At 35.6% G+C, this 16,969-nt stretch overlaps 1 protein-coding gene across 38 annotated transcripts in view; it reads left to right on the forward strand.

The window, feature by feature from the left end:
- Nucleotides 1–16,969, forward strand: part of ABI3BP (ABI family member 3 binding protein) — a 130,756-nt gene that overhangs the window by 67,530 nt on the left and 46,257 nt on the right. For 18 of the 38 annotated variants that reach the window (XM_056483381.1, XM_056483331.1, XM_056483489.1 and 15 more), the window contains 12 exons: nucleotides 2,491–2,553; nucleotides 2,915–2,980; nucleotides 3,923–3,997; nucleotides 5,015–5,089; nucleotides 6,037–6,111; nucleotides 6,940–7,017; nucleotides 7,560–7,634; nucleotides 8,690–8,755; nucleotides 10,013–10,093; nucleotides 13,211–13,279; nucleotides 15,871–15,918; nucleotides 16,381–16,455. In XM_056483381.1, the coding sequence (XP_056339356.1) occupies nucleotides 2,491–2,553; nucleotides 2,915–2,980; nucleotides 3,923–3,997; nucleotides 5,015–5,089; nucleotides 6,037–6,111; nucleotides 6,940–7,017; nucleotides 7,560–7,634; nucleotides 8,690–8,755; nucleotides 10,013–10,093; nucleotides 13,211–13,279; nucleotides 15,871–15,918; nucleotides 16,381–16,455 (846 nt within the window). The remainder of the gene's footprint in view (nucleotides 1–2,490; nucleotides 2,554–2,914; nucleotides 2,981–3,922; nucleotides 3,998–5,014; nucleotides 5,090–6,036; nucleotides 6,112–6,939; nucleotides 7,018–7,559; nucleotides 7,635–8,689; nucleotides 8,756–10,012; nucleotides 10,094–13,210; nucleotides 13,280–15,870; nucleotides 15,919–16,380; nucleotides 16,456–16,969) is intronic. The other 20 variants (XM_056483389.1, XM_056483356.1, XM_056483371.1 and 17 more) reach the window with 15 other exon arrangements.

The following is a 16,969-nucleotide window of genomic DNA, read 5'->3' on the forward strand; positions in this document are numbered from 1 at the left end:
ATAAGAACAACTGCAAGATAAAAATTCTGCATTTGATACTATTTTTGTTTAAGGCAGTATCTGTGATGTTTAAAATACTGGATTATGATCTTCTTTCTAAATTCAGAGTCCACTTTTACAGTACTAATTTGTAGTGTTTCCCATGATTACCACTGACCAATTACTTAATGTAACAGAAGTTTACCATGAGATGCTGTGGGGCTTGTAACCAAACTTTAATTTCTCTACTATATGCAGTGTATTATGATACAGATAGCTGTTGTATCACTTCAAGCCATATCTCTTTTTATTTTCTATTTACTTTTTTATTACTAAAGTGTATTTCTGTGGTTATTGGTATTTAAGACATTGGCCTGGTCAGTTACTGTGTTGAGGGCAGAGAGTGACATCTGCAGGAAATTCTCTTTGTGGATTTATCTTCTATAAATATTGTAGGTACTTCCATTTATATTTATATTATGCCATCTTAAGAGTTATGTTGAACACTGCTTTAAACCAGTGGAGGGCAAGGAGAAGATATTCAGAAAATGTATTTGTGAAACTCTTATTATTCCCTTTTTTCAGCAAACAACATTAAGATGGAGAGGACAGTAAGTAGCCCTGTGCCACAGAGAAGTGTGTAGTCAGATGAAAAGGGAGACATTTCTGAAGCTCTTTCAATCCATCTCTCTGTCAATCTACCTTACAAACTTTTGAGGCATTTTTGAAAGATTTTATTTGCTAATACTGGAGGAGCCTAACAGAATTCTTTCAGAACAAGAACTCCATGTTTGAGATATTCTCTTTGTTGGTCTATCAGATTTGTGCTTTTCTACTTTTTCTGTACTGTGTTCTTAAAAGTGTGGTGACAGTTTCCAGACTTTGATTCCATTTTCTGAGATAAACTGTTTGACTATCATCTGTTTGGTTAGGAATTTGCTCTATGCTTTTATGAGAAGCTTTTTTCTTTTTCAATAATACATTCTTAGACAAGAGAGGGATTTTTATTGTCATCTTTGCATTCATTGTTGTCATTTGCATATCTGTTCACTAATTACTGTGCAGTAAATGTGACTCTTCTTGTAGCTTATCCTTGTCCTTCAGTGTTGATATGAGATTCTGTCTGTTCAAAGTTCTTCATACCTGTTCAGAGTGAAAACTTGTAAAATTAAAACCTGTAAATTAATCAAGATCTTCTATTAGAGATTCTTACAGATTTTTGATCACTTGGTATTCTCCTACCAGTGTGCCCAGCTCTTGATGGAAATCCTTATTATTAAGTTATTAAGTTCACTTTTGTGCATTTTTCAGTGGAGAACCTATTGATTGTTTCTCTCTCTTTTTTTTTTTTTCTTCCCTCCAGGCATGTATTAGTTTAGACCCGAAGTTCATATTTGTAGGTGTGGTGAAGTATATAATAATCAGAGCTCATTAATAGTTTTTCAGATTAAATATAATGTGGGCAGTATCTTTGATGCAAACAAAAGTTCTGGCTATTCTTTTTTTTTTAATCTTTTTTTTTAATTTTTTTTTTTTCACTTGCCATCATTTGACATAATTTTCACCTGCTTTGAGCAATATCTATAGTTTGTTAATGCACATTAAAATACTTGCCATACTAATGACACAAGTGTGATTTTAGAATGTATCTTTTTTCCATCACTTGAAAAGTCAGTTGTAAAGGGACCAGTGACAAAAAGAATTCATCACAAAATTCCTGTGTAACTCTATGTGCAGCTGTTATTTTGAAAATTCTTTCTAGAATGAAATATCCCAATACAGCAGAAGTGTAATTTTCTGTCTTCTTACTGATGTGGATTTTTTAACATACAGAACTTTTTTTTTATATTTTTGAAGGAGAATGAAAGTTCAAACTTGATGAATAGGCATGTTAATCATTGGCTTAGACACTAACTGTAAGGAAGAATGGGAATTATATTTCCCAGGGAATTGAGAGAATTTTCGTGTGAATTATGAGAGTTTATATATTCTATGTAAAAACAATAATAGTGAAAACAGTAAGAATATACTTACTTGCAAAAATTATTGAACTTTTAAGAAAGATTGGAGTTATGACTGAATACTGATAGCACAATATGCAGTATATTTCTTCATGCTAGAAAATTAGTAATTAATAATTGCAGCTGCTTGCATTGGAGACATACCCAGCACATGTCATCCTGAGTTTTGAATTCTACAGTGAGACTTGGCTCATGCTCTGATTGCAATTCCTGTAGGTTTTGCATCTATTGAGGAAGTATGGTTTGGTGAATTGGGTATTTTTACATTTTCCTGCTGGTGTAGAACCATTTAGCTGCTGGGGCTCAGGGAGAGTTGTGTTAGTTGCAACCACAGCAAGACATTTGACTATGGGTTTGAGTCACAGGATGCAGCCAGGAAAGGGCATGTGTGGCCCTAAATGCAGACATGTGTGGGGCTGTGAGCTGATGCTCCTTGTACTGCTGTGGCAAGGCTGAGTGGATATCTCAAGATCATTTCTGTGTCTGACAGTAGCAACCAAGAGAGCAGAGCTGGAATTGACCTCGTCGGCTTCACGGGAAAGCACAAGGATGGGTAAATAGCCAGTGATTCCCTCCTCCACTGCTTCCCTTGGCAATGCTCTTCCCTGCAGTGATGAGCCTGTTCAGATGTGCTGCTGTCCCAAAGATGGGTCAGTGATGTTGCTGGACCCTTATGGCTCCTCACTCAAATTTATTCCTCTGTACATGTTCTGGGGCCATTTCTTGGCTTCCTCTCGTGCCTTGGCTGCCAGTGCCAGCTGGAAGGCAGCACTGGGCACACGGGGAGTGAAGCTGTGACATGGCAGCCTGGCCCAAGCAGGGCCACATCCCTTCCTTATAGCTCTGCCTTGATGTGACCTGTGTGCCAGGGGCCTGGGTGAGGAGCTGAAGGTGGTTTCTGTGTTTGATCTTAGCTACTCGAAGACCAAGGCTGAAGTCCACCACTCCTTCCTCCCTGGCAACTCAACAGACTGTGATGGGTAACTAGCAACAGCCTTCTTTTCCCATTGTCTGCCATCTCTTTCACTTCCCATCGCACACCTCCCACCCCAAACCAGCTGGCATCCTTGTCACCTTCCCTGGAGAGGATGAAGACTTGTTGGTGCAGCTTGGCTTGCCAAAGCTCTCGCCACCCTGGTTCTGCAGTTCTCTTGTTCGAGCCCCTGCTTTTTCCATGGCTGATGAGCATTTTCTGCAGGAAGCATGTGGCATTCTGCAGAGAGACCACGTTGTTGCACCTGGCCTTCAGCTCCATTCCCCTGCTTCTTTGTGTTTGGGTGGTGGGTCTTGCTTTCTCTGATGCACTCAAACACAACAGTGTTCCTGAGAGGCAAACCCAGCTGGGCTGGCACAAGAGGACACGCCTTTCCATTGCCATCACCTGGAAGTGGGAATGCTCTGCTCTGCTGCTGCTTTTAAAGCCATGTTAGTGTTTTAACATCAACACCTCCTTTCAGCTTTTGGTGGATCATAGGATATTTCTTCACTGTTTGAGACACTGGCTGCCTCTGGCAGTAATGGTTTTTTTTGCAGTTCTGGTAGTGGTGCGAGATGGGAACTGTCCCAAGAGATATTGTTGTGCTTTTAGCCAACCTGCTACTTCTCTTGAGCCTGGATTTCAGTAAAGCTTTTAGAGATTAAAGGGGCCATATATGCAGAACCATATTTCTGGCATTGGCTGTGGCAATTCCACTTCTCTAGTAATGTCATCTCTTTGTCATATTTCTTCTAGCAGCTTCTTCATCATTTTCATCCTCAGTGCATTTTTGCACATTTACATTTGGAAATCCATGGCATGCCTGTCCATTTGAGTTGTTTTCCTTTCACAAATCCCTAGTTTCTGTGTCTTGAAACTTCTTCAGTCTGTATGTTCAGGTGATGCCAAAAAATGTTTTGCTTTGGTTTTATTTTTCTTTTTCCAGCTTCTCTGGACTCTAATGATATTAGTTTCCTGTCCCAAACTTCTGCATCTACAGAAATACCAAAAACAGAGACTGGTAAATTGTATTTATGATACTTACATTGCTTTATATTTGGTTTTGCATCAAGGATGTTACAGTTACAAGCTGTTTGCTCTGCTTGCCTGGTGTCTGAAGCAGAATTTTGTTTGCATTGTGTGATAGACTCTAAAATTACATGGTGATATTTTGTGGTATAGGATCAAATACAAATGAAACCATGGGAATCAAATTTCTTTAGTGTGGTTTTAAGCTGCTGAATTGATTAGGACCAGTAGTACTAATAGCTAGATGGATTCATTATCAGTTATAAAGATATGTTCTTGACTGGAGCATTTCACCACAGGGGATTTTCTGTTAGCTGTATCATACACATTATTTTGCAGTTTTCTCTATTCATAAGACTTTTTTTCAGGTTTTGTTGCTATTGCACCTTTAAACTTTTATTGCTGGGGTCATAAGCATTCAAGAACATATTTGTATTCATTGCAAAGGTTACAAATGTGCAAGAGATAAGAAGCAAAATTATCCTAAACCTGGCAGTCAATATTTCAACAGCTTTGTGCTAGATTTTCTGCCTCTGTCTGCCTCTTCAATATATCACAGAAGTTGTGTTAACTTATTACATTAATTAGATAAAATACCACAAATGACAAATTGCATGATGTTAAAACCTGCAAGTCAAAATACTGGCTTTTGCTATATTGAAACATGCAAAGCTTTGGCAACAGAAATACCTGGTTGTACAAATTCATGCATTTAAAGTACATAGGTCTCTTTCTATGGTGCAGGTGAAGTCAAAAGCTCAGGTTTTCTCATGCTACATGGGCACAGATCAGTTGACTCCTGATGATGAATCTGCTTTTAGGGGGACTGCAGTTCCTGTCAGGGTGTCTATCAAGTGCATGTGGCATCTTCAAAACTTTGAATTTTTTTACTTTCTTTTAAAGTTGGAAATTTATGAAACTCTGATGCAGTGTAAAGCAATCTCTTTTTCTGATTTTTGCCCCCTTGCTATCAATATGATGTCTCAGGGATATTTATATTTTTCCACAGTTACAAGTACAGCTGACCTGGAAAAATCTATGCCTCCACTTTCCAGAACACCTCATGTGCTAACAACAACTGAGGGTAATAGTAATGCATTAGCTTTTCAGTTAAACCCCTTTTGGTGTTTGGACAGCCATTTTTGAAATTATATTAATTCTTGGTATTTTGATCATCTTCCATGTTGTCTTTTGTGTGAGTCATGATCATTGACAACATCCTTTTTCACATTAAAACTTCTACTTTCTGCTGAGAAACTCACCTGGTAGTGTTTCTGATCTCACATTCATTTCTCAAAAAACTTCTAGGGCTATTTTGAGATATACTTACATGAAGTAAACATGGTTTAATGCTACTAAACTAGGTTTAATACTACTACTGACTAAATCTTAATAAGAATTCCAAAATTACTTGTTGTTTTCTTGCAAGCCTGATTGTTATATGCTAATTTAGAACACATGTTTTTATACCAAATACTGTCTTGCCAGCATAGGAAGTTCCTTTCTTACTTTTTTTTTTTTTTTTTTGCTGCTTAGTGATATTTTTAACTTTACCCTTGTTTTTCATGTGTGAAATGATTATATGACATTAACATTCACTTAAAAATATTGACACAAAACAAAGCACTGAAGAGAACTAAGGCAGGTGCTTTTTTCTATGGAAATAAACTTGCAGTGCTTTTTAGTTTTTATAGTTGGGGGTGGGGATTGAATGCTTTATCTTTGTAATTGTGGTATTAGACATTTTTATCTTTGTATTTTCTGGGTTGCTTTAAGCTATGTGGACCATGTGATCCAAGGCAATATTAGCTTTGGTTGGCTGACAGGTTAGTTTTAATTCTCACTTTAAGCACCACCTTCAGCTCCCACTCTAAACCAGTGCTGCTCCATTGCTGAGGTAAGGTGTGCTTATGGTGAAGTGCAAATTAGGTGTGTTGTAACATATCACATGTTTTGGTTGTGTTTCTATGACCAAAAAAAGCTGTGTGTAGAATTAATAATCATAGATAACATAACGTGGTTCTTTTATAGTTTTCAGTGGCATTCAGCCTGTTCTTCCAAGTCCTGTGGCACCTAGTAAGCCTGAAATAGCAGAAGCTGGACCAGGTACAATAACCTCTACCTAGTTCTTCATTCAGTAGCTCAAGCCATTCTCTAAAACTCAACTGAAATTAATACATTGCTGTTATTTTCAATGCACATTTGGATTCGCCCCTTAGAGCTGATTTAGAATTTATGTTGCTGCTAATGGTTGAACTTGGTGTTTTCTCACAGTTAAAATGCATATGGCAACTCAGTCACAGGATTCAGTATGTTGAAAAATGTGTCATATAGATAATTGAGAAAACAGTATTTGTGAAGCAGTTCTGATGAAAACACTGTGATGTGAACTGTGATGTAGGTTGCATTTTATTGTTGTAACATCACTAAAAATGTTAACATTAGTGCATAGAATTGGTTAACAGTCACAGACACTCAGTAGTTTTGGACTGAAAGCACAGCTGGATCTGTTGTCTGGTTTCTATTCCAAATCCTGTTTTTTAATGTGTGACTAATTGATTGTTCAACATGTCCTCTTCATTAAATATCTACATTGTGCATAGTACCATCTCCCTTAAGTATTGGACCAAAACTCAAAATGTTCAAAAGCTCTACTTAAAAATCTTACTTGGCAGTGGTTGAGGTCCAGACCAGTTGCAAGAAGGCAGGAGGAAATAGCTATCCAGAATTTTTGCATATTGCAGATGCACTGATTTATAGTCACTGAAGTTTTGTGCAGTTCTGAATTTCTCCCTAATGCATACTAAACTGATAAATGTCCAAGCATTAGTGAAATATTTGTTGTTCTTGTTAAAACAAATTTATTTTTCTCATGAAGGAAGAGTTTCTTCCATTAGCTCTTTGCTCTCTTGTGACTGTCATCATTTCTTCCAGCAGCAACAAGTGAATCCATTCTGGAATCTTTCACACCTAAAACTTCCCGTCCTTTTCAATGGCCAAGGGTAACATTAGGTAATGTTGTTTTCACCCAGTGAAAAACTGTGTTTGTTTTGAGCACTCCATCCCATATGAATGCATTCCTTCCACATATCATTTCACATGCATAACCATTCTTTTTCCTGGTCAGAGAGTCTTGTTCTTCCATCATCATTATACTGATTGTTCTTGACATACCTGTGTATGAGAATGAGGTTCTGGGTGGATTTATTGTCTCAGAGAAGTAAAACTTGTGTCTTGCATGATGAAACACCATCATCTTTTTATTAGTGTTCTGTCTCTTTCACTCCCAATGCACACGCATGTGCTGATTGTCTCTGGTATGTAAAGCTTTCAAAGTGGCAATTTTAATTGTTTTGGACTCACAGAATCTTATTTCTGATCAATGCACAGCATTTCAGTACCATCTCCATTCCACACTTCAAAACCTGATGTCATCAGCTGGCTTTGACATTCCATACTAAGTTGTCTTCAATATGAACTTGTGACATGTGCTCTTTGTTGTGGGAAATGCTTGTTAAACAATTTTTCATTGCAAACTGAGCTCTTTCTTTCAGCTCCAAAAGAAATACCACTTATCCCTTCTAAAGTGAAACCATCTGCTACCCCAGAAGTACAACATGTGAAACCTGGTAATTGTGCACATCATTTTCCTAAGCTGGTATGCAGAGAGATGTGTCCTCTAAAAATATCTAAGCAAAACTTCCTAAAAAGGACAGGAGCTTTGCACTACATGAGCATCCTGACTAACTTATCATTCTCAAATTGGTCGTTAACTCTCATTAACTTGTTAGAGCTGAGCTCATCACTTTTATCCATTTGGGTCCAGTGATAAAAATATAAACCAGTTCTATAGTGTTGTAGCCTTTTTAAAGGACTGGAATGGAAAAAAGTTTTCTGAGTGGCACAAGAATGTTTTAATATCATTCCTATAAGCAATAAATATGATTATTATTTTTATAATCTCCTTTCCCACTCCCCATCTCCCATTTTCACACAGACATACTATGGCAATGACATCTTTGCTAGTACTCTAGGAACATAATCACTGTGTCGTGTATTTTCTGCTTTTTGATGAAAAAAACCAGACCTCTACTAATTCTCTTTGGATTTGGGATTAAGGGAAATCAATTTGCCTCCTTTAGTGATTCAGGTACTGGACCAATAAAAATTATGCTACGGATTATTTGAGACCTAAAATGTTTCTGGTTTCATGTTTTATAAATAGAAAGAGCAATAAAAAATGGGATCTGCCTTTATTGTCCTATACATTTCTTACAGTTAATTGTAGGTACTGATTTAGGATTTTCAGCAAAACTTTGGCCTTTAGAAGTTGCCTTCCATATAGATTCTCTGTAGTTACAGACTACATTCTTTTCTTCCTCATCCCTCCTTTCTCAGTATTCTCCCATAACAGAAATTTATTTGCTGATTGAATCAAATACAGGATTAAAAAAGAACATAAATATGAGGAAGGAGCCTTAGAAGCAGACTCTCACACAATCATTCAGTGTGCAATTTCATAGGAAACAAAGCTAAAAGGAGTGTAGGGTGTTATACACAAAAATAAGGCTTATCTAGACTGTTTAGAAAACAACTCCCTGAATTATTGGAATGATAACACTTCTGGCTTCGTGTTGATACATCTACTGATTGGTTTGATTACACTCAAATTTTTCTTTTCTAGCCCCTAAACCACCACTTTTGGAGCCTAAAACTTCTCAGACTGTTGAACAACCAAAATCAACCCTAGGTAATACATGCTGCTGTAGCTGTTGGTCATTCTTCTTTGGAGTCCAAGCCACAATTTGTTACTTTATATTAAAGCTTTCACTGTGTTTAATCCATTTCTCTCAAAGAAGAAGAAAGTTAAAAAATATAAGTATTCAGAAATGTTTTTCTAAACATAGAAGAAAAAGAAACCTTTTTTTTCCCATGCAGTTTTGCTAGTTCCATGGTACAGTTAAAATTTTTGTCTTCCATTTTGCTGAGAGCTTTTCTACACCAACACTCTATGCAGAAAACTCATTGGAAATGCAATTGAAATGCCAGGTGTAAATATAGTATTGTGGATGCTAATCCTGGAACTCTCAGTGAAGGATTCCTGTGGTCAACGTGTTAATTCCACTGTTTTATGAATCCTTCTGAATGTTGTTTTGGCTTGAAAAACACCTCTTGGTCACTTCATGGCTCACTCCTCTCTGCTGTTTTTGTAGACATCAAACATTTTTCTGCTGTGTGAATTGGTATGAAACATTTTATTGGAAAGCAGTCTCCTAGTACTGCTTTTTAAAAATGTACAAAGTTACTTACCTCTGCCTGATACTAGATTTGCACTTTATCTGAAGTCAGACTAACAGGCAGATTAGCTAAAGTTTCAACCCATGTTTGATGGAAAAAGGGTTTCTAGGACTCATTGTTCTTAATTTTTACCATTTAAATTATACTGCTACTCTATTTATATTATTCTACTTATGTTAGCCACTTCTAGTCTATTAGTAAAATTCAATGACTGCAGTTATGAAGCAGTTCCATTTTTTTAATTGATTCCACGTTCTTCCAACTGTTTGCCAGTAATTTCTTTACTGTGCCAAAAATTGAGGACATTTCTGTATATGTTGTCTATATATGTTGTCTTATGGCTTAAAATTGACCCAGAATTCAAAAATATAAAAATCCATTATTGTTTTATGTCTTAGGTATCTCACAAAAACGAATTTGTTAACTTAATGAGAGGAACATTTGGATGTGATTGCAAGCTTCAGTTCCATATTTAAATGCAATTACTCACTTTTCCAGTGAAGAGGAAACAGATTTTGCTGGAGTAGTGAATTCTTAGGAAGATTTTTGAGAAACCTTCTTGGCATATCTGATTCTACCATTTGCTTTTGTTCCCAGTAGCCATTCATTGCCTCATTTGATTTTTTTTTTTTTTTTTTTTTTTTTTTTTTTTTTTTTTTTTGTGATACAGTGGAAAGCATAAACTTACAATCCAGTATATTTCTTTCAGCTCCTAAAGAAGCAAAGCTCACTACTTCTGCATCTAAGCCTAGACCATCTGCCAGACCCCAAAAGCCACGAACTAAACCTGGTAATTAATTTCCATAGAAACCATTTGTTATGGTGTATCACTTAAGAAGTGCAATTCAGCTTGAATTTCTTCTGTGTCAATGTGAAGTTCAGTACTTAATCATCAGAAAGGTGAGGAATTCCTCTTTGAGGAATGGTATTTCTGTATTGGATTAAAAAAAATATAGAAGCAAAGCAAGAAAACTTGTAACTTTTGTATCCCAAGTCACCAACTCATACAGCCTGACATTGAAGAAAATTTTTTCCTGCTTTTCATTTTGAAATAACAAGTTTTCCAACTTAGTTCAGTATAGGGTCCAGAAAACACAGATTCTACAGTTTTGCTGATGGATATAGAAACTTACATAGAAGCATAGGATTTGTATTGATTCAGTGATCATTAGTGCATATGCAGACTTAACTGAAACTGTGAAAGTAAGAGTGGAATTTTGTTCTGGAATTCAGTAAAGACACATTTTATGATCCCAAATGAAATAACACCTTCACACCGAGGTGAAATTTTGTCTATGATGTATGGCAAAGTATAAAACACACCTGGCATTTTTCTGGATCTGAAGAATAAATAAATACAGTTGTAAAAATATTTCTAGTGTTACATGGTTTATAATGAAATTAGAAAGCTGGAAATTGCATAATTGTTTATTGTAAGAATATATTACTCAATGCTGGAAGAGATCACATGATTTTATTAAATTCTTTCCAGATTCCCTGCAAATTATTTTCTGCTCATAAAAAGAAATTAACTCTCTTCAGACCAAATTATTCCCTGTGAAGCTTGTTAAAGGAATGGCACTTATGACTTGGAATTCTCAGAATATTGTGCATAATTCATTTTTATGCTGCTTACAGCTCCTGCACAATTTTTAGTGTTGGAAATCCAGTACTGTACTAGAAGAATCATTACTTCTGTCTCTGCTGTAGGTGTCTAGGTCTGAATATAGATCTGAGTCCTGCATGTTGTTTTTTGAAATGGCTGAGAAAAAAAGCAACTCATTTAGAAACTTGCCAAGATCAAGGTTTTATCCTGGTGTTTCCACACTGAGTGGCTCTATAGCAGGTTTCTGTATGCCCACAAAGAAAGTGGCATTGTTCCATATTTGTACAGATGTCTCTGGTTTTTTCATTCCCATTAGTGGCCTCATGAATCAATCAGGTAGAATCCTAAGACTCACTTTTTAATCCTGATGAAGCTTGTCATGATTCTCTTGTAAGTAGGCAGTGAAACTAGCGTGTGTGCTGATGTGACAAAAATATGCAGAAAATATTATTTGAGCCATAAAGTATGCAGTGCATGGGGATAAGCTGGCTTTTGGGTAGGTGGCAAAAAAGAAAAAAAAAAGAGAAGGAGCCTGTCTGTGTTCCAGCATCACATGAAATTCAGATTAAATTAGAAACTTGTGTCATGATAGTGGTTGTCACTTTTCCCTAACAGTGAATAGAAATCATGAACAATATAATCCAAATTCAAATTTAATTAATGACTTACTAATAACTGCCTTTGAGTCAAGCAATTAATTTTGGCTTTCATTATTAGTATGATTTTTGTGCTGTTTCTGGTAAAGTATTTGCCTTTTTTGGCTGTGGAGAAAAAAAGCTTCATTTTAAAAACCCCAAATATTTAAATGATTTTCAGATTTTCTGGCTAACTGTATGTTCCAGTGAAAGTTCACAGTTTCATTCTCTTTCTTGGTATTTGGGTAATAATATTTGGGTGAATCTGTTGCCTGCATGAAAAAAAAAGTTTTGTTGCCAATGTGATCATGCCCAGCCTTGTCCTCTCTTTTACTATTGTTAGCATGAAAACCTCTGTCTAAACACTCCCCATTTTTCAGAAAAGGAAATTACAATGAATTTTCTGTCATGCACCCAAATGCACTGCAACACTTTCTTTACAGAAAAGTTTTTAAATATCTCCAGGGATTGAGACTCCACAACCTCTCTGGGCATTTACTTAAAATGCACAGATTATCTGTCCTGAAGCCATTTTTGAGTATTTTGCCTTCTTAAAATAGTGGCAATAGTATCAAATATAAAAGCTGCCTAATCTATTAAAAAATTGTCCATAAAGAAAGAAGGAAAATTTAGAATTCTGAAATAATTCAGTCTTTTAAATTTAAACTCTGTCCACCCAGACGTAAACCAACATAAACCTTCACATGGGGACTTTTAAATTAAGAATGTGATTTTCTATCTAAAGTGACAGAGTTGTGGAAGTCTTAGGTCTCAGATTTTATTGTATTTAAAAATTTTAAGTAACTTCCCTGAAATAAGTGTACTTGTGAGTCTTAAAATGCTTGGGAATTACAATGTGACAAATTGATGGTATGTCCATAAAGATAGTTTAAGTCCAAAACATTGTACAATATTTACCCATCACTTTTTCTTTCCTAATTAAAATCTGTGAGGAGGGACAGAGGCTAAGAGTCAAAACAGAGAAAAGGAAGCAAAATTTGAAGGATAAGCATAAAGATTACTCAGTGATTGTGGATGTATTTAGGAATGAAAATGGATTCTGTTTGTAAAATCATGCTAATATCAAACAATTCTGCCAATATTGAATTAAAAGTTCTTTATATTTGTCAGGGTGTTTGGAGTTTGTTCCTTTCAAACTCCATTAAGTTCTCTATATAGAGATGGGGAGCTTGTTAGCTTGATGATCTCTTGTGCAGTGGCACTAGATAATCTGCTGGGATCTTCAGCCCTGCTTTCTGTGACTTCACAGTTATTTACACCTGAAGCCTTTCACATCTGTCCTTTGTATCACTATGGGAGAAACCCAGGAAAATCAATAGAAAGATTTACCAAAGAAAATTGGGTTCTCTGGAACTGTTTCTTTTTCAGTGATCTGCAGCCATAAAGAGATAAATAAAATTCAGTAAAACAGGAAGGTGAAGCTTTAGAGAGCTCCTCTCCCAGTGTGTTCCTGTAGCATAAATGCACTTTTTATCTTCCAGAAGCAGCAAAAGTCACACAGGGTAATTTCAGTAAATTTATCATTTATTCAGTGTTTCCATTTGAGGAGTTTTTAAGAGGTGGACTATAGTTGGGAAGCAAGAGCAGCTGGAAGATAAACACAGATGTACCTGTATATCTCTTAAGAAAATTATCTTTATTCCAGCAGCAACCCTTCCAGTGTCAGTCACTACTAGGAGTCCCTACACATATGAGCATCCAAAGACTGCAGAGGGTAATGATTATGAGTCATCCTTCTTTTCTTTGGTCTGATAACATGTGCAGTTGAAAACACAATTTCCTGGAGGCTTCTTGCTTATTCATGTGTGGTCTAAACCCAGTAAATGGAAGCATCATCTTGGTGCTTTATTATTTTTCCATGTTTCTAACTTGGAGGTGTCTTCTAAAAGATAACATATCACTTCAAAAGTATTTACTTAAAAGTTTCACTTGAATTAGAAGAAGAAAAAAGAATAAGAATTATTGCAATAATAAAGATTTTGTGAAATTTAGAAATAATATAATATAAAAATTACATTTAAAACTACACCGTGCTAAACAATTCCTGCTGAGTTTTGTGGCACAGTGCTTGATAATTTCTCAAATATATGGAAAATACTGCATTTTTTTCAATTAATACATTCAAACTTCTGTTCAATTAAAAAAAAAAAAAAGTAATTTTATTTTTAATGAAGAGCACCATTTATATAAAATAATACATGGCCTTTTTTTTAGTATGGGAATACATAGTAAGTGATGTGTTTAATACATGCATTTTTTATGCAGACTGAGAACAAAGGTCTCTCCTTTGTATGAGCCCTGAAATGCTATATCTAATTCAAAGGACAGTTTGGATCACTGTTTGCATTTACTGTGCAGGTTGTATTCTGAGAAGGGCTTTAAGATGTTTTCAGCAGTCTGGCTTTTGGATGAAGCTGACTACATATATATGACACTTCATAGGACAAGGACAGCTTTAAGCCTTACTTAAATGATTTGATGAAATAGAATCAGTCAATTAGCACAGTTTTCAACTGCAACAAGTTCTACACCATTAAATGCTCTCAAAACTACTCTAATGACATTGATTTGTCAAGGTCAATGTCACATAACAACATTTTCCTTCCATTGATGTTGTCTCCTCTCTTTGCATTTGACTAAGCCATGAGAAGTAAATTTTGCTGCAGAAGATCATCCAGCTCTTTGATTATCCATCAAAGGGATAATCATTGCTTCTTTTGTTCATATCCAACAATATTTCATGCATTAAACACATAATACACATTCTTTCTCTGTGGTTATTCATTGATGTGGACAGAGGGCCATTTCCTAGACTTCATTTCTTCATTGCTGAATGTGATTTTCTATGGGACCATTTAATTTCAGCTTAAATGCTGATTTTCACAACACAAACTTCACCTAGTATCCAAAATACACATTCCTCACATTTGAAGCCCAAATGTTCTTCAAAGATCAAAACACCTCAAGCTAAATCTGGTAAGGCACTTCTTTTGAAATTGTATTTTGGTCTTGCTAATAGTGCAGAAAATAAAGAAAAGGAAAGCTACAACTTTTTTTTCCTTTAGGTAGGGAGAAGAGCATTCCTTTTTGGGGATATTACCTATACAAAAAGAATTGCTCTAGAAGACAGTTTGCTGACCTAACAAGTATAAATTTATTTTTATTATTGGAAGCTGTTTTTCTGTTTGTAAGAACTGTCTGATTTTTCAAATGCAGCCCAAAAATAGAAATTAGTGTTTTGTAGGAAAATATTTTCAATTGGAATTGCAAAGGTAACTGGTGAGCTTGAATAATGGCAGAGTCTTTGCAAACCAGGCATATGTAGTGAGAACATTTGGAAAATTAGTGACTAGTTTGAGATTTCTATGGAGTATCTGGCCACAGTCAGTAGAAGTCATTGCTGGTTGTTTTGGTTTTTTCCTCATTAGCAGCAATATTAATATTATAGAATATTGTTAGTGTGGATATTAATGGACATGCAATAAATACTTCAGTATTAAATCCCTAATTGCAATCAGTTTTATAGTATTATTTACTGTGAAGCCCATTTTTTTAAATGGGTAGATTCATGAGAAAGTTTGGGAGATAAGTGAATGTGGGTTATAGGTTCTATCTTTAGGTATCTGTGTGTTACACACTACTTTGCTTGTTACTGCCTTGAGAGGGAAGAATTTATGCATTACCATTATTTTAATATATATTCCTTATTGCCAAGAAATTTTTATAAATTCTGCCATCTCATAATATTTTGTCCCATTTGATATACTTTGTGACCAGGAAAAGGGCATGATATATTGATTTTGTAATCCAAATTGTAAGTGGATATGAGAAAAAAAGGAACAAATCGAACTAATTTTTTCACATAACTAAATACAGCTCTACCAATAGCAGCCTTTTAGTCCTCTGGTTAATTGCTTACTTTAGAGGAAAAGTTCAACTGTTTTGTCATGGTCAGTACACTACTTTCAAGTAAGAGTGCAGTTTGGGGACTCGTGACATTCTGTATATCAGGAGTCCCTTGCTGTCTCTGAGTTAAACTGTATGATCTCTTCTCTTGCTTGTTCTTGCTTGTTCTGATTTATATCCACATATTTTTGCTTCTGTTGCCATCGAGTTTGTCCAATTACTTATTTCTTATTTTACCTATATTATTAAGAATTTTAATTTCCCATGGTTTAAAAGTCAGCTTGAATATCCATATTACTGTGGTGTTGTTTTAGTACCTGCCTTTTACTTTGCACTAGAGTAATTTCAAGTTTTTGGAGTGTGCTCCTTACTCACTTTGTCACACTGTTTCTGTTGCAGTCTCGGAACCTATTACACTTAAAATTGAACCACCAAGGTCACCCATAGGTAATAGTATTTCCTTGGCAAGCTGTTGTGTTTGCTTCATTTACATCACAGCAAGCATCACTGAAGTTAGTCACTTGTGCCTCAGGATTGTTTCATTTAACCTCATTTTTCTTCTAGGTAATTGTCTTGCTTGGCATTCAAAACAGTTGGGTCTATTGCTCTCTTCACAGCTGGAATATCTCCTTTATAAAAAGAGAAATTATGCTGGCAGCTCTGAATCACCTTTCTCATAATTATGCTTGTTTGCATTTGTTCCAGTTTTTATTTGAAAAACACAAACAAAAACTATGCTTCAAAAATGACTAAAATTCCACTTTCTTGCTTAGATTGTTGTACACACATGGAGAGTATTACCTGACTTGCCTACTTCTTCTCAGTTGCAGGTGTGAGGTTTCTGTGCTTTGTGTTCAGCTGGTATCAGATGCTAATTTACCAACTTATTTTCCACATTTTCTCTTCCAGCTCCAAAGGAGACTCAACGTGTTCCTTCTAAACCTAAAACTCCACCCAAACCTCACATCCCACAAGCCAAAGATGGTAAACTTTGTGATTGTTTCTAGTACAGTTTATTTTGGATTGAAATGTATTTATGAGCAGCTGTTTAGTTATCTGAGCCAATAAAAACAGAATGGGGTTCTGTGCTGTTCAGTGATTTAATTGCAGTTTTCACAAGTAGTGACATTTGCTAGATATTTTTTTGCTGATCAAAAAAATAAACCTCTGCTACTTCAGGGCAACAGGATAAATATAGTGTTGTTACACTCAGATTAACCTTGCTAACTAAAGCAGATACCAAGGAATTCAAGTGTACACTGAGGCTGCTTGGGAGGTATAATTCTTTTCAACATTGCTTTGCATTGTTAGAATAAATCTGTTTCCCTTCTAAGCCACATTTAATTAATTTCATGTAATTATTATTTTCTGCATGAGGGAGTAAATTTCCCAGTTATACATGCATGCTTAGTATTTGCTTATAAATATTTATTGGCATTAATGATCCTTTACACTGTATTGCAGAATACTGAATTTTTATGTTATTAAATGTGTGAGC

This window comes from Oenanthe melanoleuca, chromosome 1, assembly GCF_029582105.1.
Source record: "Oenanthe melanoleuca isolate GR-GAL-2019-014 chromosome 1, OMel1.0, whole genome shotgun sequence".
Lineage (NCBI taxonomy): Eukaryota > Metazoa > Chordata > Aves > Passeriformes > Muscicapidae > Oenanthe > Oenanthe melanoleuca.